Source organism: Astatotilapia calliptera, chromosome 18 (genome assembly GCF_900246225.1).
Source record: "Astatotilapia calliptera chromosome 18, fAstCal1.2, whole genome shotgun sequence".
Taxonomy (NCBI): domain Eukaryota; kingdom Metazoa; phylum Chordata; class Actinopteri; order Cichliformes; family Cichlidae; genus Astatotilapia; species Astatotilapia calliptera.
The window spans coordinates 8098429-8126088 of record NC_039319.1 but is presented as its reverse complement, the minus strand read 5'-3'; the positions used below and the strand labels follow the sequence as shown (position 1 = coordinate 8126088).

At 38.8% G+C, this 27660-nt stretch overlaps 1 protein-coding gene across 1 annotated transcript; it reads right to left on the bottom strand.

The window, feature by feature from the left end:
- Window positions 1-66: 66 nt before the first annotated feature.
- pip4p1a (phosphatidylinositol-4,5-bisphosphate 4-phosphatase 1a) lies at window positions 67-27158 on the bottom strand. Its single transcript, XM_026149887.1, has 7 exons — window positions 26870-27158; window positions 25794-25987; window positions 17180-17286; window positions 14675-14780; window positions 8272-8324; window positions 6210-6300; window positions 67-2876 (listed from the first exon to the last, which is right to left on the bottom strand). Exons 1-7 carry the CDS (start codon window positions 26985-26987, stop codon window positions 2733-2735), a joined length of 813 nt encoding a protein of 270 aa, XP_026005672.1. The 5' UTR covers window positions 26988-27158; the 3' UTR covers window positions 67-2732.
- Window positions 27159-27660: the final 502 nt, after the last annotated feature.

Sequence of the window (27660 nt, the reverse complement as noted above, 5' to 3'; positions counted from 1 at the left end):
CATGAGCAGAGAATAAAGGCATTCGAAAATTTTATGTTGGTAGATAAAAAGATCTCACATCTCCAGTTTTGTACATCATCATGTCTTTATTCGAGTGTAAACAAACTCCGAAAAGAGCATCAGCCAGGTTCTTGATTATTGGCGTTAACATGATTAATTTGTTTTGCAGTCGTGGGTAAAACACAGTCACTCCACTGCAAAAAAGGGTCCTTTAAACAAGTCATCTTGCACCGCCTTCGATTATCTCATTTCTTTTTGTTTCCAACAGTCTTAAAAATTAATGCACCGACCATAACTTTAAACAGGCAGATCGTTCTTTAAAAGAAAGAAAAAAACAAACAGAAATAAAACAAAAACAACAACAAATGCCCTCGGAGCAAGAAAATGAAATCACCTTCCTCCACACCCCACATCGTTCACAATAAATAAGACTGTAAAACTGTAAAAAGCTGAAATGTTAAGTTGATCCTAGTTTGCAGTGCGTATAATAAATAACATGATGCATCCATATTGACCTCAGTTCAGTCTAGCAGGGTAACTTTATCTCTTCATTCTTGCTGTATGCAGTGTTTCTTACTTCCGGCTAAGGTGCTGAGAGTGTGTGTGTGTGTGTGTGTGTGTAAGAGTAAGAGAGAGAGAGAAATGCCATCGCTCAGGAATGTGATTCAGTGTTGTTTTGTTGGTATGTTAATAGTTATGTTTTGAACACGAACGTGTGTCCAGAGGCTCATTAGGTTAGTAGTTGATCACAAAAAAAAATAAATTTAAAAATCATTAAATATGTAACAATTCAAGGAGCTGCAAAAATAACCCTCTCAAACAGAACAATTAAAAGTTGAGCAGCGATCACAGCAGTAGTGTTAAGCTCAGAGTGCAACAGAATCCGTTTAATCACTTCCATCATACAACAAATATATTTACAATCAAAAAACAAAACATAAATCATTAAAGAATTATTACCACATTCAGATTCAGAACCACAGACGAGTTACGGACTAGCACTGTGTGAGAATGTATTCATAGTGTGTGTTTGTGTTACTGACCTATTCTGACCTTTCCACGTAACATCTCCCGCTGGCCTTAATGTGGAAACTTCACCAGTAGCAGCCTCCGTCTTCAGTGACCAAAAAAGCGACGTGTGTACTGTTAAGTGATCCTGAACTGTCCCAAAACACAAAAAGAGCAAAGCGACGTGGTTTTTTTAATGTTGAAATAAGGTGACTTATGTGAAACTTGATGCATTCGGACGCAGATCTTGAAGTGGTAAGGGTTTCTACCCTCAGCTGTGAAACTCTCATGTCCTGTATTTTTGCAGAATAAGCCCAGATTTCAGCACTTTAAAAAAAACAAAAAAAACAAACATCCTGTCCCTGTGGTTCAACAACTAAACACACGTCTAAAAGAAACTCCACATATACTCTAAGGGTTTTGCAGATGCAACAAGGCAGATATCAGTATTCTAAAAGTCAGTACCCATTTGTGGTTTATTTGTTTTGGTATTCTGTACTTCAGAGAGCCACGCTGTACAAAATGCACCATGAGCAAACCGCACGCACGTATCTTTTGGAAACGGGAATAAGTGGGGAGGAAGGATTCTGTCGAGCTCTGCTGTTAATGTTATTTTGACTGCAGAGAAGTTGGTGCAAACCTGTTGGCTGGATTTTGGCTCCAAGAAAAAAAGAAGCTTTCAAATGCGGTTACATTCTTGTCGGACCACAACTTTCACGCGTGTCACTTCTTTCCCGGCTGAAAAAAACAAACCGCGGTGTGGAGGAAATCTGTCTCCAGGTCTGGCTTTGAAGACGGAGGCTGGTTTGCCTTTGACAAACTGCTTTCTGAGCTGGTGCAACTCTAAAAGAGCATCCTGCTTTTGTTGTGTGATGGTATGCATTAATGTGGCTGTGTATGTATGTTTGTGTGTGTGCGTGCGTGCGTACGTGCGAGTGTTGAATCCTTCTATCACACCTCCTTTTAAGGCTTTCAAGCTGCTTTGGATCAAAGTCAGTCCCAGGGGATAATTCAGCATAAACACAGAGTTCAGAAACATCATAGCCTACCTTCACACGCTGCTGAATTCAATTTTTCAGACACTTTTCAACACCTACTTGATCTTTTAGATTCACAAAAGGAGGCTGATGTCCCTCCAGCCGCCTATCTTCTTACTGGCATCAATTTGTTAGCTTCATCTGACTTTTGTTTTTCAGTTTAAAAGGAAATGTTAAATGCTGAAATACTCAACCTAATGACAAATTAGGATTAGAAAGGGCAAGTACCCCCTGCCACCCAAAAAACTAAAGGCGGCCCGATAATCACATCTAAGACTTAACTTTAAGCCCTCGTCTTAGAAGTCACAAGTGCAGCAGGTGCGCTGCAGACGAAAAACAGCGCAGGGGTAAAGAGCAAAAAAAACTGTGTTAAAAAAAAAAGTTAAAATGAGCCCCACACTGGCCACGAGATTAGAACAGATAAACAGTACATTAGGCTATACGCGTCATCATAATTACCGATAGATATATATAGCAGTCGCAGCCGCCACCATCCAGTTTTGGAAACACGTTGGACTAAAAGGGAAAGGGACAGGAGGAGGAGAACTGTTTCTTTCTGTAGTAGGGATTTAAATAAATATCGTGTTTTGTTTCGTTTTTCTTCATTAAAGCCAACTTTCCTCCGGCCAGGCGGTTTGGAAAGAGAGATACGGCAGATGATGGAGAGGTGTTGGTGGTGGTGGGGCTTTATGTGAAGTTCTGCAGGGGCTGGCTGACCCTCATGCAGGCCCAGTAGAAGGCCCGAGCCAGGGTGACGAGAACCAGGAGCAGCAGCACGGCCCACGAGGCGTAGATTCCCTTGTAGGTCTGAGCCTTCACCCACGTTCCAGCCTGCAGAGAAACAACAAGCAGAGGGAGCATTCAGGCATCCATCTGCTCCCCACAAAGCCCTTTCAAGAGGGACATGTAAGCAGTGGCAGAGCCAGGCATTTTTTATAAGGCTGGAGAAGCTTGTTTATTTATTTAGATTTTTAGGTGGAAAATGCAGGTATGACGGCCATGCAGAAAAACAAAAGGATGAGAAGAAGCCAATTTTATATAAATCCTAAAATAAAAACAAAAACATGTGGAACAGTCACTCCTATTATTATTGGTGATTAAACACAAAAGATATTTATAATGCACTGTTAAAATGTGTCCATGTGGGAACAAGTGTGGCTCCACAACAAAAAAGTCCTGCTAAAAAAACTGAAGTTACTGACTGTAACTCCAGTTCTGGGATTACGTGCGACCCAGACGGAATTTTGGATGGCCAGAAAACGCCGATCAACCTAAATGTAAGGGAACGAAGGAGCCTAGTCTGCAGGTACGTTTGAATAGGTTTCCTGCATTTATCCTCAGATCAGTTTTGTTGCTGTAATCTGCACAAGTTTGAAGTAATCTCCGCCACGACTTTGCAGAGATTATCATGTCCAATAATCCTTACATAAATCTGCCAATAGGTTGATGAAAAACAACAACAACAAAACAAACCTGGAAACTGCTCTGTGTTTATACACCACTACTGTGTTTAATCATCAGCAATTATTATTATTATTGGCTCTTGGGTTGTTGTTTTTTTACTTACTAATATTGTAGTATTTTTATCTTCCAATATAAAGCACTTTGGTAGGACTGTTATTTTGAATCGATGGTATAAAAACGAAACTACACCGAAATGCAATAAATTGGACTGGATTACTGAGACTTTACAAGATTACTCCTTTAAATCAATAACATTTATTTTAACCTTAAGAAATGTCTTTAAAAGTGGATTTTCTTGAACTCTGAGTATAAATCAAACAAAAAGCAAAACAAAAATACCTACGTTTTAAAAGTCTCTCGAGTTATGCCTGAATTATGATACTACATTAAACTGCATCACAGTCCGGTGTAACAGGTCTTTTTCATACTATATTCATTAGCACAAGGAAGCTGCTTTCAAATAAAATATAATGGGCCTGTAACTGATAATTATGATAATGGAATAGATAGTAGTCTGTCAGTGTAGACGTGTGCCACTTTTCTTGTTTCCATAGCTCTGAAAATGTGTGCACACATCACAGTCTGTTCTCAAGCTTCCTCGCTACCCTGCGTTTCCATAAAAGCAGCTGCTCAAGATTTACTGTCTGTAAGACCAAGATAGACAGCTTTAGTTTTACTCGTGATGGCAGAGTGATGCAGACACACCAGTGGACAAGGACAAATGTAAACAAGCAGGTCGCCCACTGCAGCGAGTACTCAGCAAAGTAGTATAGACTGGGCTTTAGATTAGGTTAGACTGTGTAGTCTGTCTTGCAAGGGAAACCGCCATTCAACAAGGGAAGATGAAGAGAAGAGGGTGACTTTACAGATGTGTAAAGAAAAGAACTGCGCTGGATTTATAAACTAAGAAAAATATCATACATTTAAATGAAATTTCAAGGCAGCCCAAACTAAAATGATCAGATTTTCAGCTTTTAAACTGACTTGGCAGCAACACAATTTCTCCTCTCAAGGACAGAAAAACAAAGACCAGTTAACATTTAGCCCCATATCCACACTTAGTGATTAATTCACCAGCACCACACTAATGCAGTGACAGGTTTTTTTCCCACAATTTTTCAAGCAGAAGCTAATATTCAATACGTAGGAGTGACTGAGAGATAAGAGAGAAAACAGCTTTGCCATCAAGTATTAAGTGTGCAGCTGCTCAGAAGAAAATTATTTAATGAAGATGGCAAAAGTGACTTTGAGAAAACCCACAGGGATTTTCTGGGAGTACGGAAATATAAATTCCCTTTTCAAAGTCAAAACACTCAAGCAAAATTCACATGGGTATTAAAAGAAGCAGGAAAAGAAAAAGGATTTAGAGGCGTTTCTGTTGTCAAGAATATCTAAACTTAATATTACCATCTATAATACACTATTATGCTTCCAAATGTTCAGGGCCAGAAGCAGAAATCCAAAAAAGCTCGATAAAAATAGAAATCATGAGGTAATCTTAACTGTTCAAGCAGGCCAAAAGACATCAATATGCTTTCAAGCTTCATCTTTCTTCTTCTATAAACGATGTGTGAACGTTTAATCATTCATGTCGTTCTCAAGGGGGTTTTTACAGTTTAACAGGCAACTCTCAAGACAAAATCCAGGATGTCAAAGCCGTCACAGAGTTGAATCTTAACTTCTTTTTTCCCTTTAACTATTCTGTTTAAAACTCATAATTAAAATTCAGCCTGGAAAGTCAGCTTGATCGGTTACTTGTCTCTGGTTCTTGCTGTTAAAAGGTTATTGACGCAAAACACCCCTAAAGATTAAACTGTCAAAACTTGCTGCTCATGCACCACTCATATAATTAAAAACACCTTTTCATAAAACACAACCTCATTCCACGTCGTGACATTTATTGCCACAACACCAGCATTACGCAATGCTTTCAATGCAGCACATTTAATGTTTGGATTACGGTTCTTAAAGCTGCCAGGCATGCAACCCTCTTATGCTCAGCCTCTTTTGATGCTCATCTTACGCCCTCTGCTGTTCAGAAAGCAGAATGTCCTGACCATTTAGCCCTTCTGTGCATCACTGTTAGACTTTTACATCCCTCATTTACTCTAGACTCTCTAAAACAGCTGTTATCTCCTTTATTATTCTGATAATATTCCACTGCAGCATCTATTTACAATCACTTAAATGCAGGCAACAACAGAAATTCTAAAAAGCACCGTGAGCTCTGATTATGGATTTTTGCACACGTCAAACTGAGAGAACAAGAAGCGACGAGGCAAAGCAGGAGATCAGAACTCAGCACAAATGTTCTGTTTTGTTATTCTGTGGGTGTTGAAGGCAGCGTCGCAGCCTGACACAGCTTACAGTTAAAGCAGGTTGTGTTTGTGCTTTTTCTCAATGACAAATAGAGGCCTGTCACACCGTGTCTGCAGAGCAGCCGCGAGGCGCCAACCTTCCATGTTAAACAAGCGACGACAAAAGAAAAGATAGCAATCATGTTGCTTCTCCCTGCTACCTTTGTTTTATCTATAATTGTGGACTTTTCGCTTCATAAAACAAAACAGGAAGGACATGAGAACCATTTTCTAAAAAGATAAATGCCCGGCAGACAGCTATTCATAATCTCTTTTTTAATACTGAACAACAGCTCCTTGACTCATGTGGGTGTCAGACTGGCGTTGGGCGGCGTGTGCTCACCATCAATCCGGCGGTTGAAATGCTGAATAGCAAGCAGAGTAGAAAACACCACAAGCTCCGCCTCCGTGGATACCTCTGACCAATTGAAGACCTGTAGAGGAGAGATAGAAATTAATATTGCTTATTTAAATGCAGCAAAAAACCCTGCAGGTTTATGTATTTTTCTGTTCAGACTCATAGTGTGAGAAGTTCAGCCATTAACTATATCAAGTGCTTCCTGTCTTTTCCTTACTCATAACTGCTGTCCTCTTTATTTTAATATCTCCAGTTTTTCCCCAAGGAACTCCAGTAATTTGCATGACCCTTAAACTTATTAGGAATAATATCTGCATCAGTACCGTTTTGTGTTTATCTAAAACTACCCAAGTTGCCACAATGTCCAGCCTCTCAGTAAAACTCTACATACACAACCCACAGAGTGCATACAATTTTACTTAGAATACAATTGCACTTAAGCCCTCCTTACTGTGAAGGAACAGGGGAAAAAAGACTTTTAAACATACCAAATAAATGGTAGTTAGAGCCACATGTGCCACATGAAACAGGGAGTTTCAGACCTCGATGAAGTAACAAAGATATTCACCGATTCCAGCTTTTTATAAACAAAATGTTAGAAACACAAACAACGCCTCTTTCCTGCCATATTGAATTAGGAAGGTAGGACAGTGAAATTAATTTTCCATCTCTGAGCTGGCCAAATAACACCAGGCTGTCTGTGCAGCTGGCTGCGTGACCAGTGTGCAGAGATACTACAGTAATATTCAATATTACTTAACTCACACATCACTGACCTCCCTTTGAGTTTATTTACTTAAGAAAATGCACTTTTGTGAAAACATGCAGATGTTCAAACCTAATGTTGGCAGGTTTGTACAACTAGTGTGTTCACCCTCACAAATAGACTGCATGCAGTACACTACAAGTACCCAGATTATGCAAAATGTAGAACACTTGTCACCCTCCATGGCTGCCATCGTGCCCAAGCGGCAGACTGGGAGGGGCCACTGAATAATTTTCAGCCAGTAGGTTGGCATTAAAATTACATGTGTTTGCTGTTTATGTGTGTTAAAATTTTCCTCAGTATTAAAGGATTTAGTATTGGGCGTGTGGACAGTGCCTCAACAAGTTATGAATGCATGCAAACTGTGGCTGCTAGAGCAACAACCTTGGATCATTTGCCATGTTTGGTTTGAGACAACGCTGCTACCTTTGTCACATTCAGGTTTTCCAGTCAGGTTCAACAGCGTGACAGCAAGCAGCGTGAACAATATCACCCCGAAACTGGAGCAGCTAAATATAATTCAGCCATCATTAACTGTGTGTGTTGGTTTTTTGGGTTTGTTTTTTTCCACCAGAATATTTCCTTTTGTGTCACATTATAAAAACAATTACAATAACTACTTTTGGTAGCTTCATTTTAGTTTGCATTTCTACATTCTTCATTTTTAACCTGCAGAAACGCACCTGTCCAGACTGAATGGAGGTTCTGTAGATGCTTTTGTGTTGACAAACTACAGTCTTGTGACTAAATCTGTTCACAAAAACTGCACCTGCACACCTGTGCACTGCAAGACAGCTGACATACTGGCACGTCTCTTCAGTACCAGAACAAAAGGCAGCTATTTGCTTTGTATATCCGTTCTGATTATTCAGTTTCTTTTTTTTTAAACGTATAATCAATAACATGTATTTAACTGCATCCTATATTATTTCAAATTTATCATGCAATTGCAATAGATACTAGCATCCTGCATCCATTTCTCACCATGTTAAGAAGCTCATGCAGACAGTGATGCAGTAATCTGTAACCTGAGGTACTAAACATATATGGACATACAATGTGACAGATCAGAAGCCTCATGACATTTAACACTAATTGAGGTCTGTGAGGAAACGGGAAGTAAGAGATTTAATTAAAGTGTCCCTGAAGTCACTGCTTATTACCTTTTTGTTACTGTGTCTGAGTAAAACCTTACAGCTTAATGCCAAACGGTGTAAAAGAAAAAACTGCGTACGGTGAGAGGAGAGTGGTGTAATGGATGATTTGCTTATAGCTACTTACACTTTCCTGCAGTGTGGGCACCTGGCCAGCGTCCGATCTGTGAACTCTGTCCACTGAAATTACAAAGAGAAAGATGTGAGCTTCGGCTTCAGCTAAAAACGTTTGCCAACTTAGCAGTTATGGTGGCGACACACTTACACTCACATTAATTCTCTTTTTGACCTCTAACAGACAAACTAGTGATTCTGCTTCTGTTAGGTTTATAATGAAACAGGCACAAAAGTTTGCCTTTGACTTCACTCAGAAAAATAAAAATAAACGTAGCACCAGGTAAAAATTAAATAAGTATAGCTGTGCAGCAGATTGATAAGCAAATGTGAGCAGGTGTTGGAGAGAAGTCCTATACAGTTTGTTTATAAAGTGCTAACAGCAGATAGATTTGTTTTTTCCCCCCCCCCCATCCATTTGGGCTGGTCAGAAGATTTTTATCATCAGGACAGGATACTGAAGGGAGTGAGAAAGTGTAAAGGGCCTGCAACTGAAACACTGCAGTAAAATAACACTCTTCCAAATAATCAAAATTCAAATACAATGATGTCTTCCAATGACTATCAGCATAAATTATCCAGATGAAAACACGATGTTTCTGCATTCTTTTTGTGGCCGACATTTTTTGTCTTTTCTTTAGCGCGTCTCTCCAAACTCAGTCTGAGGTGAGTTTATCCAGGATGACAGGAAGAACAACTTTGATTAAAATCAGAAATAAAATTTTTCTTTAAAGTTAAAAGAAGGCATTGTGTTTTATCAGGACTTCAATACTGAGCAAAATAAACCTGATTAGGATCGCTGCTATAATTGAGCAGCCCCAGGGTAACTTTCTTTTTGTTTTTTAAATAAATGTTGAGTTTTCCTGGCTCAAAATTGGCTTTTGGCACACACAGGTGAGTCAAAGTCAGTTTTAATTGACTTTACAGAGGTCTGACCATTAGACATTTTACCAAAATTTTAAGCTTGAGTAATGAAACCCTCCTTCTACAGAAAAAAAAAAAAGTTTTTATACAAAGCATAAAAAACATGCAAATGTAATGTAAATGAAGAGGACTTTCTTTCTTCTGACAGGAACATTTGTCGTTAACGTCTCTCAATCATATGGATATCAGCTGCAAGGAGCAAAGAACTCCTCGTCTCTCTTCAAGTCACATCAATCATAAACGCCACATAAGGCTCTGCTGGGGTGTGAAGAGCTCAGATATATGTTAATGTAACGTCATGTTAATTTATCAATAGTGCTTGGACAAAACAAAATGCTCCTGATGTAACAGTGCACCCAGCTCATTTAAAGTAAAAATGAGCTTTACCTGACAATGTAATGTGGGAATTTGACACTTGAATTCAACAAACGTGTGATGTTTCAAAAGGAAAGTTAACATGTTAAATAATGAAAAAATAATCAGGATTATAATTTTTGCTACAATCGTGCTCCTCTACATGCAGATTAATTGTCTTTAAAGTCCTGCAATTTCCTTCTTGCAGAGAAATATGTAACTTTCAGTCACATAAAGTAATAAATGAGAACATAAAAATTAGGCTTGGTTCATAAATCATTGCTTTAATTCCAATAACATGTTAAATCAGGGCTAGACAACTTTCTTTTTCTTCCCCCCCCACAGGGAGGTACAATGATAAAGTGCGAGAAGGACCACTATTTATGTTAAACTTGATGAATTTTGGTAGGCAGAAAAAAAGGCCCTTTTTTCTAAAACCAAGAATTTCCTATTACAAAGACATGAAACAACATCTCCTCCTTTAGGCTGCTCCCCCTAGCGTATGATCTGCCACTTAAGATACTGCACAATCCCAATATTCTACAGAACATATTAAACGTTTAAGCTGAGAAATTATATTATTTCACAAAAGTTTTTGCTCTTTCTAAACTCAATGGTAGCAACTTGTCTCAGAAAAGTTGGGTTGGGGCAACAAAAGCCTGGAAAAGTAAGTGGTACTACAAGGAAACAGCTGGAGAAACATTTTGTTACTAATCAGGTTAATTGGCAACAAGTCAGTAACATGATTAGGTATAAAAGGAGCATTAGAGGGGCAGTTTCTCAAAAGCCAAGGTGGTTAGAGGTTCAGTAATCTATGGGGAAAAAATACCTCTAAAACTTGTGGAAAAATTTCAGAATAATAATCTTCAATGTCAAATTGTGAAGACTTTGAATATCTCATCACCTGAAGTGCATAAAGCCATCAGAGTTTCATCAGAAATCTCTGTGTGCAAGAGTCAAGGCTGAAAATCAATATTGAACGTCTATGATCTTCTGGCCCTCGGGCATGATTCTGTCACGAAAATCCCTGCATGGGCTCGGGAACACCTCAAGGAATCATCGTCTGTGAAGACAGTTCACTGTGCCATCCACTAATGCAGGTTAAAGCTCCATCATGCAAAGAAGCTGTATGAGAACATGATCCAGAAACACCACCAGCTTCTCTGGACCAACGCTCATTTAAAATGAACTGAGGCAAAGTGGAAAACTGTTGTGTGGTCACACGAATCAAAGTTTTTAAGTGTTTATGAAAAACATGGATGTGAGATCCTGGACTAAAGAGCAGAGGAACCATGTGCCTTTTTATCAGCACTGTTTCCTAAAGCCAGCATTTCTGATGACATGGGGATGCATCAGTTCTTACACATCTGGAAAGACATGTATATGTATTTACAGGCGTTAGAAAACGAGGGAATCCTACTCAGCAGAAAATATGGATGGACCTGTCACAACAGTTTGACACGTGTTGCTGTCATCAAATTCAAAATGACCTTATTATGTTCTTGAAATGGTACATTTCCTCAGTTTAAACATGTTCTATTGTGAATAGAACATGGATTCATATGAAATTTGTTTGCTCCCAAGTAATTCACTTCAACACCCATTAACCAAATACTTCCTGTTAATTTTTTTCCCTTTAGTAGTTTCCCTTTAATGTCTAGGGCCAGACTCATATGGTTCACAGGCTAAATGTGGCTATTGAGCCCTTTGTTGCCCATGTGTGCAATAGATTATTTTGATATAAGGTAATATTTTGCTTTTTATGTCAGGTACAAGTTATGAACTAGTCTTGAAGGCCTTTTTTTTTCTTTTTTCTAAATACACCTACTGATATTCAATCCAAATATCCAAATTCTTGGCAGCAGGTGCTGCTTGCTACACAAAAGCAAAATAAGAAAAATTGTTCTCTCTCACGACACAGACAGTTACTTTCTTCCCAACGTTGGGCCGTGATACATTTGTAAACCCTGCAGGGCAGAATTCACTGTGTGCATGCTGTACATTATTCTTGTCTTGAAAGAAACACTGAGAACATTATCACCAGGATCTGCAACAAAAGATTAACTGGAACGCCACCCAGGGCACAGATCTGAACTTTTTGTTCAGCCGCCCTGTCTTTAAGCATGTAGGAAAGGTCCAGCTGAATGCTAAACGCCCAGCACCATCCATCTCACCTCGGAGGTGGGTATAGTCAGAGAAATCGAGAACGGCGGTGTATTCTATTCTTCTCCCAGTATACCCACCTCCTCTCATCCACCATATATCTAAACCATCCTACCTGTCCCACTGATTGTTAAAAGAGCAGCAAGAAGAATTTCCCTTCCTCTCTTTAGCAGAAAATGACCATAATATATCAGCAGAGAGCTGATAGGGTTATTGATCTGTACCAATAATTCAACATATACTTGGCGTAGTGCTTTTTGGATGTTCAATAATTCACTCACTACAGTACATTTCACAACAAAAACCTTGCAGGGCTACTCAAACTGTTACAGGTTTGTAGCTTTGGCTGCAGACGATAAAAGCGTCACCCGAAAGACAGTGTTTTATTCAGCTGTTCTGCATAGTAACACATCCTTTCTGCAAAAATGTGTTTTAATGGCTCTGGACCTTCCTTAGTGACAGGACTTTCATTGGTCATCTACAGTATTTTTAAGAAAAATACAGTAAATAGAGGTTATGACTTTAGCACAGTTAATAACACCATGCAGAAATATTACATTGATACTATGAATGAATGAATATTCTGAGTTACAGGCCCAATTTACTCTACCAACTAAAATGTGTATCTCATAATATTGATGCTCAGAGTTGGTAATAAAAAAAATATCTTTTTGTCAGACTTGGAGTGGGAGTAAAATTGATTTGATTGCAGTTTTTAGTAGAGATTAAATATATTTTTCAGCCTTAAATTTAAATTTCAGCACTCCCCTCTGAACCTTGAGCTCCTGTAACTGTAAAAATACTCCCAGTATTAAGTAAAATTTTGCATGATTTTGTTAGATATGCTAAAGTTATTGTACAAAAAAAACAAAAAACAAACTCAAACAGCTGAATCTGAGGGGAAACTTTTTTTAAGATTCAGCTGATTTAATATGGAATATTAACCACACAAATTGTACTGATGTTTCAACTCCTACACGCTGCTTCAGAGGTTAATATTTATAATCAATAGATTTTTAATATTTTTAAAGGGGATCTGGTGTGCTTATTTCTAGTTCCATAGTTATATATTAGTGAACTCTCCAGATTAAATATGCATGACTAATAGTACAAAATAATCTTTTGTTTCTCTAACAATGTCTGAAACAAGCTGTTCCTCTCCCTTTTCCTTGCAAACAGAAGGTTGAAGGTGGAGCGAAGAGCTCAGGATAGCAGAGCCAACAGCAGAAAAAAACGGTCTGAAACTGAATATTCAGATGAGTCTGAAGACTGATCTGTTGACTTGTACAAACCCTGACATCATTATTTAAAACTATGATCAGCCGCCACTGTAATATAAGCCTGGAATTAAGAAAAGCAAAACATGTTTCTTTTAACTACAGCAAATATTAATGACACCCTAATAATTTGATTTTAGGAATTACACATCTTAAAACCCACAGCACTGTATGCACACAGCAGATGAACAGAAAACCCAACAAAAATCTATTGATTAGTTTTTGGGACTTGAACCATTACCTCACCAAACTGCCAGGTTATGGTCTCTCTGAACTGCTTCGTAAGATGTATTGTTGTTCCAAATGGCTACACAGGAAGATGAAGTCAAAGGCTGGCCATCACAGCGAAGGGAAAGGCGTGATATCTTTTTAAAAACAGTGATAAGGGTGTCAGCTTCAGGGAGACACTGACAGGGCTGTATTGAGTTGTACGTATTAAATGTGCCACAAATAAAAATAATGAAAAAAGGAAAAGTAGAAAGAGGAATACACTGCTGTTTAGAGATAAGAGGAAAGCATGTGTGTGGTGGGGGTATGACAGTATCTGACCAAGTGACACAGAGTTCAGACAGACCATAAATCCTGCTTAAGTGTGTCACGCGAGGACACCTTGGAGAGCATGGCCAGTTCGATTCACTGACTCTATAATTTTCACAGCTGAGCTCAGACTGATCTCGCATGTACTGGTTTTATATTTCTTTGCACAAAGGATTAGATTTCCCTTTCAATCCTAATCCAAACTACTTATTGAAATAGTAGTATAACATTTTAAGAAATTAGTGAGGTTTAGTTAAAGAAGAAAAGATCAAGCCCTTCTCAAAAAGGAGTCATCTTGGCACCAACTTCAGGCTGTTAGTTTGTGGTAATACAACTATATATTACTGGACATCTTACTGGACACTAAGGAGTGCCAATACATCTTTCTCTGGCACGTATACTAGAGACTCGAACAAAATTCAGGATAATTCGTGTCGTCTTTCATATAGAAAACCTAAATAAAAACCTGTAACTACAGAAATCTACCACTGCACAGCTGAAGGTGAACCTCTACTGAGCTTAGGCGCCAGTAAAAGAAGGCTGTGTTCCTTTAATGTTTCTAATATAAGTGTGCCTTCATACATAGATGTGCTTTCATATACATCTATGTATGAAGGCACACTGTGGTTTTACAGGTGGTTAAACCTCTTCTAAGGTTGGACCTGTGACATAGATTAACCTTGTCTATTTAGTCAAGCTCTCCATTGAATTAAAATAAAGGTCTAAGCTTAATTCAGGTCTTGAAGATACTGGGAGATGGGCATCGTTACCTTGAACCTTAAGTCAACTTAAATAAGCCACAGCTGATTCGGCATTATACCTGACAGACACGTTTGAACCCACCATCATTTAAATCAGTAATTCTCAAACATTTTCTGGCATACACCATTTAAGGAGGTTTATTCCCACAACCCAGAGATTTTTAAATAAAAAAAAAGAAAAATTATTCAAGTTGACTTTTAAACCCTACCCATATATTAATTCGATTCTGCTTTACTTCCCTCACAGTTTGAGAACCACTGCTTTAATCTAAATGAGCAAATTCCCCAAAACCTTGAAGGCAGAGCTTTTTATGATTTGAAATCCTGTGGTTATTTCCCCTAAAGCTTCTCATTTATTCTAATTAAATAGATGTTTTTTAAAAAAGCAAAGAGCTGGTACCAGGAAGGTGTTGCTGCAGTGTCCACAGGAGACGCGGGCTCCAGCTGGCTGGGGATCAGGACTGGCCGGACCAGGGTGAACCGGGCCCAGATTTATTATCCTCTTACTGGAAGGAGACAGACAGACACACAACGTCAGCATTCGCACCAGAAGCGACTCGAGATATTATTCAGTGCAAGTGCTAGCTAATAATGCAAGCTGATGCTGGGAGCAGTCGTCTCAAGGGCTGACTGCAGCCTCATGAAATTCATCAGCATTCACTCCTCTCATTACTACACACACTGCTTTCCTACAATCAGCTTTCTCACATGGCTACAGTAGCTCAGAATCACTGATCAGGCCGCGGGGCTGAGATGTGTCTGGTTTAGTCAGCATGTCTGGTTTGAATGCAAAATAGTAATACTGGAGGTAAACTCTTAAAAGTAATTTACTGCAGGAAAAGTGGCCAAAGAGGAATGTGCATACACAACATATTTTATTACTACTTGAGGTTAATGGATGTCTTTTGCTAAACTGTAATACAATAAACTATGACATATGAACAGTTCATTCAGTACAATTCAGTTTTGTTTATTTATTATTCACAACCTTAATAATATAATATTAGAAACTCCAACAATCGAACAACTCCTACAAGGGAGCACTTGGCAACAGCGGGAAGGAAAAACTCTCTTTTAATAGGATGAAACTTCCAAGACTCAAGGAGGGGCAGCAATCCACTGCATCCGGTTGGGTAGTGAGAGAAAAAGTGCCAAGAAAGGCAGGACAAATGGCAAACTACAGCAGAGAGGGCCAGAGTTTAATAATTGTTCATGATTACATATAGCAGTGATATAAACACACTACTGTGAAAAGAGATGAATGAAGAAGATCCGCTCAATCTATCATAGGAAGACCCCCAGCAGCCTAACTAAGGGAGGATTCAGGGTCCAGTCCTAACTATAAGCTTTATCAGAAAGGAAAGTTTTAAGCCTAATCTTAACAGTAGAGAAAGTCTCTGTCTCCCAAACAGAAAACTGGGAGTTGTTTCCATAGTAGAGGGGAATGATAACCGAAGGCTCTGCCTCACATTCTACTTTTGAAAACTATAAGAGCCACAAGTAAGCCTGCAGTCTGAGAGCGAAGTGCTCCATTAGAATAATATTCAACAATGAGGTCTTTAGGATAAGATGGGGACTGAATATTTAAGACTGTGTATGTGAGGAGAAGAATTTTAGATTCTGGATTTAACAGGGAGCCAAACAGAATATGGTGGAAATAACAATCGCAAAATATTAATGTCAAATTGTGTTGTTTCTCCTGCTAATACATTTACATTTTGTATGCCATTGTTAAATATGCAACATATTCTCATTCTGATGAGGTCAGGTAGGATATTTACTCGTTGTTTAAAATGTATACAACAATCTCAAATGAAATTAATGGCTATAGAATTACTGATGTCAGAAATATTTGTCTTCAGCTGCCACGCCAGATAATGCAAGCCTTTTTATCCCTGAGCCTCACTTCATGATCTGCATTTACAACGACACATTAACTCTGAGTTTCACATCTTTATGACAACACATTTTGTAACAGTCAGTTGATGCTTGTTTACATAGCAGCATAAATCTAAAAATTAAAAAAGAAAAAAAAAACATCTAAAAATGTTGCTCTTGCACATTTTATGCCTTGGGCATAAACAGAAATCTTTTCTGTTACAAATTACACATGGCAGCTGCAACATAATGTTGAGACGACATGCAAAAGCTGTGCATCTCCAGTGACTGACATCAGCCATCTGCTTCTTACTATAACAGTCCCATACTATGAAAAAAGTCCCCTCTTTATGTGTTTAGGTAATTTCCTGTCAAGAGAGAACCAACTGGATCTGAACTTTCAGCAACCTTTAAAAAGAAAAAAATATAAAAGACATATCCCAAAAGTTACATTTTCATAAAACTAACTTTTCCAGTTAACTTTGCCCTTCTTTGTTCTGAAGAGGCTGCTGTGCTCATTATGCCCTCTGAGATTATAATATGAAGGAATTTGCTAAGTGTTCATTTGGTTGGTAGCTGCTCCGCAGGAATTCGGTGCATAATTAAAAGCAGATAGATGCTGAATGAATATTGTGATTTTTTTTCTTTGCTGCGAGGTTCAGAATAACAATTAAATCTCAACATAACCCCCACATCTCCAAATACACATTTAAGAAAAAAAAATACACATAATGCATCCACTGTATCATCCACACAGACACACCTCTCATAATTCTAATGACATGCAGAAGTGAAACTCACGATGCAGTTGTTCTAATTAGGCTGTTATTTCCTCATCCGGCTGGCTGAGCACTGCATGTAAACTGTGCTGGGAGCATAGCCTTAATTGAGGGACTGCTGCTCCCATTGCACCTTGTTTCCTCTGCTTCACTTCTCTCTCGCAGAGAGATGCAGTGTTATTGCAGTCTCACAGTGGCGTGCACACACACACACACACATTCACAGACATACACAAATAACTTCTCACCAATATGGTCGGGGACAGGCAATCCTCTGGGAAGTGACTTTGCAGATGAGCAGACAGTTGCAGGGGCATCGCACGTACTTCTTTCCTGCTGGGGCATTCTTAATGGGCTGCAGAGGGAGACAGAAACACACAGGAGGGAGAGATAAGACCGCAGAACAACACATTCGAATAGGAATAGATAACAAGCCAATTATTCATGATGGACGAGAATTAACCAATACTACACGAGGGAGGAGTATGCCAGAAGATATTGGCGTGAGTGTACAGAAGCTGCAGGTTAAGGAAGATAGTTGTGATTTATTATGGGAAACTGTTTAAAAGACTAATAAAGAGTGCAGTCAACAGACAACTAACCAAATGAACATCTATGGGAGATTTTGGACTGATGTTTAAAGCCTTGTCCACATATAAAAACAATTCAGGGTCTATCGCTTTGTACCTGGTTGTAAGTGGACATAGATGGCGGTGACTGTCATAGTAAAACCACTATACAGGTGGTGTAATAATCACATTTGAATTTCAATTACAATTTCAGCTTCTGCTGACAACTAAAACAAGATAAAGTTTTGCAATAATGGAGTTTGCTTTTGCTTGTGCCCCTCCATAAATGTTTAAATTCACTCTCTGCCAGACTGTGGCAGGTCTAGTTACGCTCAAGCTTATTTATTTAAAGCTATTCAGTAAGAAAAAAATAATTATTATTATTTTTTAATTTTTAAGGTTTAAAAAGTCTATATTTTTACCCCCCAAGCATGTAATCGTGTCAAATAACCACAATCTTTTTTGGGTGTTGTTGTTGTTCATCCATCTCTACAGTCTTGTACAACCTATAGAATATTTCTCAATGAATCAAGAAGTGCTGAAGTCCGTGCTGAAATCAGTTAACAGTGTTAAGGATGCACTGATATATTGGCTGACCATTAGCATCATCAGGCTTTGAGCTTGGATGACAACCACTGGCCAACAATGAAAGTGGGCAGTGTTTATTTGTTGTGTAAGGGCCAAAAGCACAAGCTATATAAACGATATTACTCAATTTCGATTCAGTTTTATTAATATCGCGCCAAATCACAACTTCTTTTAGCAACCTGAAGCGTTGCCCCCTGGTGGTCTGGTAAAAGAAGGCAGGCATAACATATTTCCCATTTACATTCACTTCATGTTCCTAGACGCCACATCATTTCCATACTTTAAACAGTCTATGGATATTCTGATAATAACAAAAGCAAAATCAACAGCTTTTCCAGTCAAGTTATTACTTGTAAGCAGGGAGGTGGGTTGCAACTAATTTTTTTGTTTCGTTTTTACCAGCCCAATGGTATGATGTAATGCACTTCTATTGCCAGATGGTGGTGCTAAAGTACCTAGAAGAACAAAAATGAACTGATATAATGCCTTTCTACTCCATTTAGCACTTAAAGCTAACTAGTCACCCAATCACACACGCACATATTCATAGAATGCTTTCTATCAATCTCACACACAAACATACCCACACACACTCCAATGGCTGTACTAGGGATCATTCGAAGTTCAGCATGCCCAAGGACACTTCAACATGCAGAGTGGAGGACTCAGAGATCGATCGACCTGTTCCAGTTGGTAGATGACCAACACTACCCCGTAAGCCAAAGCTGTGAGGAAAGGATGCTAATAATAATAAAGCGCATGTGGCGCAGTGAGATTAGGGACCGATTATTTTTTGAAGTCGTCAAATATCGGAGCGCAGCACACCATGACCCCATGTGCTGCTGCGTACACAGCAAATTAAAAAATAAAAATAAAACAGAATGCATGAAATGATTTTTGGTGGCTGTGGCAGGGCGTGGTCGGCGGTGCCGCTGCAGGGGAGGTGGACGCACCTGCAGGGCATCTGCCAGGTTAAAAGTGTGCTGGGTCCACTGTCGTTGTTGTTTTGTATGTTAGGCTGGCAGCTATAAAGCTGCAGCTGTGTTGTAACAGCAACTGAGTGATAAGTGTGAATAAAGATGCTGAAAAGCATGTTTGTGGAAATGTCATCGTCGGATCTGCCATGGTCCTCTCACAGTGGCCTTCATGTCTGCTCAAACAGCAATGTTTCATCAATTTCATAGCACACACTTGGAAAAAATAAAAATAAAACAGGGTCACTGCTTAACAGATGGGCAGCAGCCTGCTCAGCCTCCTAGTACTGAAGCCCAAGATGGTAAGTTTCAAAATAAGAGCAAGAGGGCTGTCAACTCGTCACTTGGGAGGAATAAAAAAAATAAATAAACAAATAAAAACAGAAAAATTCTAAAATGAGTTGCCAAATATATTTATTCAGCGATTAATATGCATAGGCAACCTGCCCAAGTGATGTTGGAAACACCACAATATTACACAACATCACCCAGAATGAAATAACATCCCGCGTGTCCATCGTGCTGCGTTCTCGCCACAGCGTCATTAAACCCCGGCTAACCAGATCAGAGTGTGCCTTGTTCGTTTCCAGATCCATTATCAATTCCGCTTACAATGCCCGGAGGAATGAAGTTCTTTTCTCCACTCAAGTGAAAACTAATATTAGGAGTGATCATTACACAGTGGATTAGCCAATTTTGTACAATTTTAAAGTTGCCGTGGTAAAATGATATTTCAGTCTTAATATTTATTTCCTACAAAAAAAAAAAAACGTAATTAAATTCTCACTGTTACAATGATCCGTTTCGGTATAAGAGATTAAAAAAGGGTGAAGTTCGTGTTCCAGTTTAACTGTGTAATATTACAGTCGCAGAGGTTTCTATCATTCAGCCCATAAGATAATCTATCAGTTAAGCAAAATAATGAGCAGTTACAGGAAATTAACCTTGACCACAGTCTAAATATTGTCTTCGGTGAGACAACAACTCATCCAACGCTGCATGTGACAACTCCATATATAATCATTTCTTCCGCTCTATGAGCTATATCGCTGCTCCCAAGAGACTGCATCATGATTATAACCATTAACTGCGATAATAAACATTTTTTTAAATGCAAATCTGAGGCTGTAAAATAACAATTAATACTGCTTGCAATTACTGTTCCTGATTGCCATCCCACGCCTGCTGTCAAATTAAAACAGGAATGAGCAAAATTGCACATCAAAATCTTACTAATTCATGAGTCTAATTAAGGATAATAAACATCCCGCAAATTACACATATTTACTTAAAACAAATAACCGCTGTCTGACATCATCCTCTGCATATCTTTTGGATTTGAGCCAACCCCTGATGTATGTAATAAAGCACGTTTGCACTCTCAGATCGACATCAGTGTAAATGTTTTGCATGTTTCATGAGGTGGTGGAAAACAGGATATCCTCACACCTCTGACATATTTCTGCATATCTGCATATGTCGCCTCCATCTGTAAATTCCTCATTATGCCCATTGGTACATCTGGACACACTTCATATTTCTTCTTCCATGCGCACACAGATTAGCATGACTAGTGAAGCACACTTGTGGAGCCCCATCAACCTGTGAATCTGGCAGCGATAACTGTACAAATTACACAGGGTGTTACCATCAGCACGACTGTCAAATTGACCCAATCATTGGGATCTTCTTCCACGGTCAAACCCGCGAGTTAAACTTGGTAATTAAAGTTGCAGCTGAGCATCTGTTTACTGCACACCTGACCAATCTTTAGCTGGTGGTAGCAAATGAAGAACTTCACTATATTATTGCCAAATTATTTGCGATACCTGTGTAATTACAACATTAGAATAATTAGACCGGCTTCTAAACAATGTCAAGCTTCGTTTAGAGCTATTAGTATTGTTTGCTGAGCCTTTCACAATGTTTGATTGTGTACCTCACCTCTATTTTCCCATCAGCATTCACTCCAAACAAGGCTGGAAACTAGAGCTCAACTATTATGGGTCATTTGAGGCCTCTGATGATTGCTGGAAGTAAAAATGATTGAGATTCATCAGCCATACTCTTCGTGTTTATACATTTTAGAGATGTTCCCGGCAACTAATTTACCAATTGTTTATTTTTGTAAAAAGTAATCACCTAGAATCTTACAGCCAAGTGTGTGTATTTAATAGCCATTTGTAGTCAGATTGTTCAATAATCATGCTGTTTAATTGACAGGTGTCGCTATATAACAGCACACAACACACAATATCAGATTAGCTAGCAGAGTTTGGTTAATATTAAAGGCGCCACATGCATGCATTAAATAAGAGAGTGAAAAGGCAATCTGTGTGGGCTTGTGGGGGAGGGTATCATAAGATTTTAAAACCAACAGGTAACTGCTATTGTGCACGATTAAAATAAGAATAATTATTTTAACCAACTAAATATCTGCTGATGACTAGCTAGGGCGGCAACTGTTAAACGACTAGTTGTGCATCTCCATAATACACACGCATACACATGTAGAAGGTTAAGTGATGAGGTTGCTGTTAATCAACACTCCAGCAATGCAATTCCCAAGCCAGTTTCCAACTTGTCATTAAGACACCACTAAAATCTGCTGTGAGCAAAAGAAGGTGACCAGGTGTCTTCCAGCATTTTTAATTGTTGTCCCACCATTCCATATACTGGGACTACGTCCAACGTTTTTGAGTTTTTCTTATTTACTAAAGTCAACAATGAAGAGCAGACATTTACTCTAAAGCCTGCCTTTCATCCAAAGCGGTCCTCATGGGTCAAGGGCAGCTTTTGTTACTTATGCTATGCTCAACAGGGAAAATTTTATGTCAAGAGAATATGATGCAATGGACCACAAATAAAGGGAAATGCAAAAGTAAAGAGTGGAAAAATTACTTGAAGAGGATGAAGCTAGTAAAAAGCTTTTCCTATGTTTCTTCTTCTACATTACAAAAACATTGTGGTTTAAAAAAATGATATCCCAGTCTATGCAGTCCTACTGAAGTTCAGTTATGATTAGCAGAGGGAACAGCAGCTGAAATAACAGTTAAAACTTTTAAAAGTTATTGTACATAACTAGAGAGAGAGCTGTGAACGTTTTATTTATCATTAATCCCTCTATAATCGGTCCGTTTTTATTTTTAGCAACAGTATTGGTAATATGTATTATAAACAGTGGTGTTGCAATGCGCTCTGCTAAACAAACTGTAATGAAACCACTTATGATCAACTCCAAACCTCTTTTTTTGCCCCTTACATTCAGTTTAAAAGTTTGTCATACAGGATAACATATACACTGATAGCAATAGACTGATCGGCCGTCTAGGCAATTATTATCCCAATGGGCTCTATGAGACACTGGGCCTGCTGTGGAGGGCCACATGAATAAGTGGAACTCAATTCAATGTCGATTTTATTTATTTATTTATTTTTTAAATGGATGCGGCCCTGCTCTACTGGAACTAAGTGCTAATCAATAAATTATTTCTAATAATTTGCTAAATTTATGAGTATTAGAGACATATATCCTATAAACACCTACTGGATTGCTAATGTGAAACTGTACAAATCTGCAAGCAAGTCTCATCATGATTTGATTTTTCTTATTTCTTTTATTTTTGCCCCTTCATCTCCACAGTCATTTAGCCTTTGACCTAGAAATCAATCTCACTGTGTCATCCCGGATGACTCAATCCCTAACATGCAACTGCAGGACATAGAAGAAAGAAGAGGAGGCTTGACATAGGTAGCTATAACTGAAGATGTAGAGCTATATCGCATGCCAAAGTATATTTAACTTGCAATATATTAAACAGCTGTGACACACAACTTGAATAGCAGGGGTTACTTTCTGGTATTTCTGTTATTCACCAATGTTGTATGTGAAAAATAAAACAAAGATAAGTGAAACATTTACATTCTTGTCATGGTGCAATGACTTATTTGACAGCTGAGATGACACATTTGAAACAAAAAACATAAAAATATGCATAGCGGATTTCAGCTGAGTCATGTGATACTTAGCTGAATACCCCCTATAATATAACATTTTGAAAGTGAGGATGTCACACGTTGTTTAAATGCTTTTTGCCTGACTTGCCCCTTCCTCCCCTCCTCGTATCGGACATCTTTCTCTGAGAGGCACCAAAGGAACCACTATACCCACTACATTGGTCACCTTGCATGCCACCAGTGGCTTAATAACAGTCACATCCATTTATGCTCATCATTATAGTACAGGTACCTGTTGCATTATTCACCTGAACAACAGGTGTTGCCACTCAGACAACACCTCCACATCAGTGCTGGTACAAGAGCAGAAATTCCAGTGTTTGGGGTTTTTTTGTGAATCTGACATTGCCATTTTATCATTAAAACGGCAATGTCATATGTTGCCGTTCGCCAGACACCGGACAGCAGGTATAATGGGACCCTAACACTTGAAGAGAGGAAGCGAGGAGAGAAATGAGTTCAAATGAGATTGCACTCTCCTGCCCAAAACAATCAAATTAAGTTTAGGACAAACTAGTTTGCACCAGATGAGCCCTGGAAAAGCAACTGTGTTTTCAAACCCTGAGACTACTCAGCTGATTTCCTGCAAATCTAACTTGACGCGTGGCGATTGGGAAACAAACAAACAAAAAAAAAAAAGTATGATGTAATTTATAAATGTTTAATGGTGTGTGATTGCTATGCACAGTAGGCTGAAAAGTGTTTCATTACAGTATTTTCACAAGGATTATAGGAACCATTAGTGACCTCACAGCAAACTCTGGGGATTATCCAGAGTAATGAGGATGTTGATTCTGGAAAAAAAAATGCTTTTAAATTTTTTGATGGCTCTGAGCAAAAAAGGGGACGATTACATCCACCTTATATTAACATAAAGGGTGACAACACCAAATTTGGCAATGTGGTCACAACACATGTTTTGTAATTGTAGCTGGGCAGTATATCGCTTTATTTTAAAGACCGCAACATTATTTACATTTTGTCTTGCCCTATCTATCTATCTATCTATATATATATACACATACACATATATACATACACATATATACATACATACACATATATACACATGTGTGTGTTAGTCTGTACATTAAATGCATGGAACATATTGATAGGTTACCTATATTAAATGTATATAAACATACTTCTGACAGAAACATAAACTATTTATAACACTAACAGTTTACAAACTTATACAGCTGAACAGCATTCTGGGTAATGTTAGCCAGCCAGGTAGCATAACAGTCTATTAACAGCGGGGAGGAGCTCTGTTAATATATTCAAGACTGATGGAGGATGAAGGACTGTGTTTACAGTATTTCAGTTTAAAAAGTTAAAATATGAATTTTGCCTTGATTTCTGAACCTGATTGTTTCTGTGCTGGATTTTCACTCAGGGTACGACTCAAACAGCCTCCAGACATATCTATAGTCATGTGATTCTAGGATCTCATGTTACTAAAGACCAGCAGGGGTTATTCCTGGAGACATAAATAATAACTCTAAATGGAGATTCCTTCACAGCTCTTCTGTAGAAACATTAATGCTAAAGACCCATGTGCTGATTTTGTTTAGAAACAGCTGAAAAAATAAAGCGGGATTACTGCTCTCATGCCCCTCTGAAAGTCTCTTTGGCCTTGCAGTAGTGGTGCATGAGTCTTTTGGGTGTCACGTGGGCTTAAATGCTAACCGTTTACATCTCACAAGATATGGATATAGGAATGTTTGACTAGTGAAGGTCGGAACTGTCACAACTGTGTTATAACAAATGAACTGAAAAGCAGAACAGACACCCTGCTGAAGACTGGCATTATATCCCTGTGTTGTACATTTAACGTTTGTTAACAGAGCTTAAGAGCGGATTATTTACCGTTTTGGTCGTGTGGTTTCATTTTAATTATGTTTTCTTTCTTTTTAAGTGTTTTATACTTTATATACTCCTGGAGGAGAATGGGCCACTGTAAGCCTATATAAAGGCTCAGTTACACCAATATATTAATAATACTACAACTACAACTTCTAATAATACAGAGATGTACTATTGAACCTCTATAATCTTAAAAATACCACAAAACAAAAATTTTGCTCATACCTTCCCTACATCACACATTGGTTTGCGCATTAACATACTGGAGGCTCTGGTGTGAAGGTGCTCAGTACCTAAAGATACTGCACACACAGTAGCTCCTTGTAAGTCACAAGGTATTTACGCTCTACTCATAATACTCAAAACGTTTTTCTAATTTTACAAAATGAACCTCACGTTATACTAAATAAGACGTGTTCTTTTCTATGTTCTTCTGTTGTCCTAAATCTTTTTTATGTGTTAAAACAGTTTATAGTAACAATTCAATTACAAACAGCTAGATGCTGGGCTAGTACAGGAATAGTTGTAATTTGTGCTAAAAAAACAAACAAAAAAAAAACATAAAACAAACAAAACAAAATACAATCCCTCATTTTCAGAACCAAAAATGGGGGGGGAAAAGCCAACTTAATTCATGTTGAAATTGTTTGATTCATACTGGGGTTCACCTTTTTCCATCTGGACAAAGGTCTATGGTCGCAAAATGTAAAACAAATATCTTTGTTTCTGCAGCCATCATTCAGATCAACAAATTGTATCTTCTATTCCTTTGAGCTGACATAATGTAACCTGAAGTAGCCAACGGGCTTTACACCTGGGTCTACAGATTCCTCTGGAAACCAACCTACCGTAGCTTCATTGCAAACCCCACACTTCACCACGTGCTGGTGAATCTTGCCCTCCACAGAGATGAGGCTCTGACACACCCTGCAGCTGATAACAGGGGCACTGCCACTCTCTGGTGAGGTGAGAGGGGAATAGGGCGGAGGGTCCTCCCCTAGGAGCACCGATGGCTGCGTGGGGCTGGGGAATGGAGGGAAACCTGAAGGCAAGGGGAAAAATACAACAGTAGTAAGGACTAGTGAAGGGACACAGTCATAAGAGTTGTGCAGTGAGCTGGAAAAAGCCTCAATTCCCATGACAAATACCCTGTTATGATAAACAAGATAATAAGATTTGGTCTGGAGTTCAGCAGAAAGGAGCTTTAGAAGAAAAACACTCCTGGAATGCTGAGCGGGCTGAGCTTTAACAAATGAGGCTGGGTATTTGTGAAAGACATTTGTGAAAGGTATTTGTGAAAGCCATTTACTCACAGTGTGTGAGTAAATGGCTCAGTTCCATCTAGAAGTCATATGCAGCATGCAGCCCATGTTTCTCAGTTGATCTATTCAGGCACATTTGTCCCTTTCTAGGTGAACGATCATTGGTCGTCGCTCTCCTTTGCAGAATCCCTCGGCAGCCTCCATAATGGCTTTCTCACATGCCAATCAAATCAGGTGTTTCTCGTATGCTAGCTAGCTTAGAGAAACAGTTATCTAGCTTGTGAAGAAAATCGGCTCTCTTAAACTGCCAAATTATATGCACTAATTTGTGTTAAACCCGTAAATGAAATATAATTTGATAATAACGTTACCGAGCTGCATGACTGAGGCTTTGCGGATGGTTTGCCGGTGCTAAGCAGCGCTAGCTGTCAAGCTAGGTTAGCCAGTGAGCACAGCGTTGATTCCCTCCTGTGCTTTCTTCCATTATTTTAAAACTATCGGTTTTATTCAAACAGTAAATGCTTTGTAGCTTTACACCACATACTGACCAAACACAATCACACTAGGGTGACCCCTTCTTGTTGTGATGGCTGAGCTAGAAGAAGAGGCTAATAAAAGCTAAGCTAACTGAGGGTGGAGGAGAGAGCACCATGGATACTCACTCGGTGGTTTGTTGGGCACACCGTACGGTCCCGCACCGGGGGACAACCCGCCGTTACCGCTGCCGAGAGCACCATCGCCCAGATCTGATAATAACGGGGACCTCTCGCCGTCCGCCATACCGAGAGCGAGGCGTGGGGATTAGGGGGGGAGAAAGCGGAGAGAGATTGCAGACCGATACGGTGTTGTATTGTTGTGTCGGAAATGCAGGCGTCACATGATCACACCACCACCACTACGACCGCTGCTGCGGTAACGATGCCCGGGGGTGTGGCACTGCTCACCGGGGGGTGCTACGAGTTGCGAATGTAGGAAAGTTACATTGGAATTATTTGTGAATTATTTACCCCCAGTATTCGATGCACCAGTATAACAAACGCAGGTAGCTAGTTTTTCTCTCCAGTCATCAATGGAAAATTACTAAAATACTCTACTTAGATACTTTTCTTTGATCATGGTAAAAATTAAACAGTCCTTCAGACACTTGACTTGAAATGAGGAGAATGAATGAACAATTAATAGTTAAAGTTTAAGCCTGCATGATGAAAACTGTCTATGTGTCTTTCTATATAAGTTGTTATTAGCAGTAATATTACTTGCAGTAATATTAGAAATAGTAGTGGTGGCGCTGGTAGTAGTAGTATGATTGATTGTTTCCAAAACGAGAACAAGTATAAAGATGATAAGAGTTAGTATGTAATTCAGTAAATGCAGCATCTCCATTAAGTTTTGTGTGAATATAAAAGTATTTTTTTAAAATGAAGGCTGAGCAATTTTCTTGTATATCATCTTC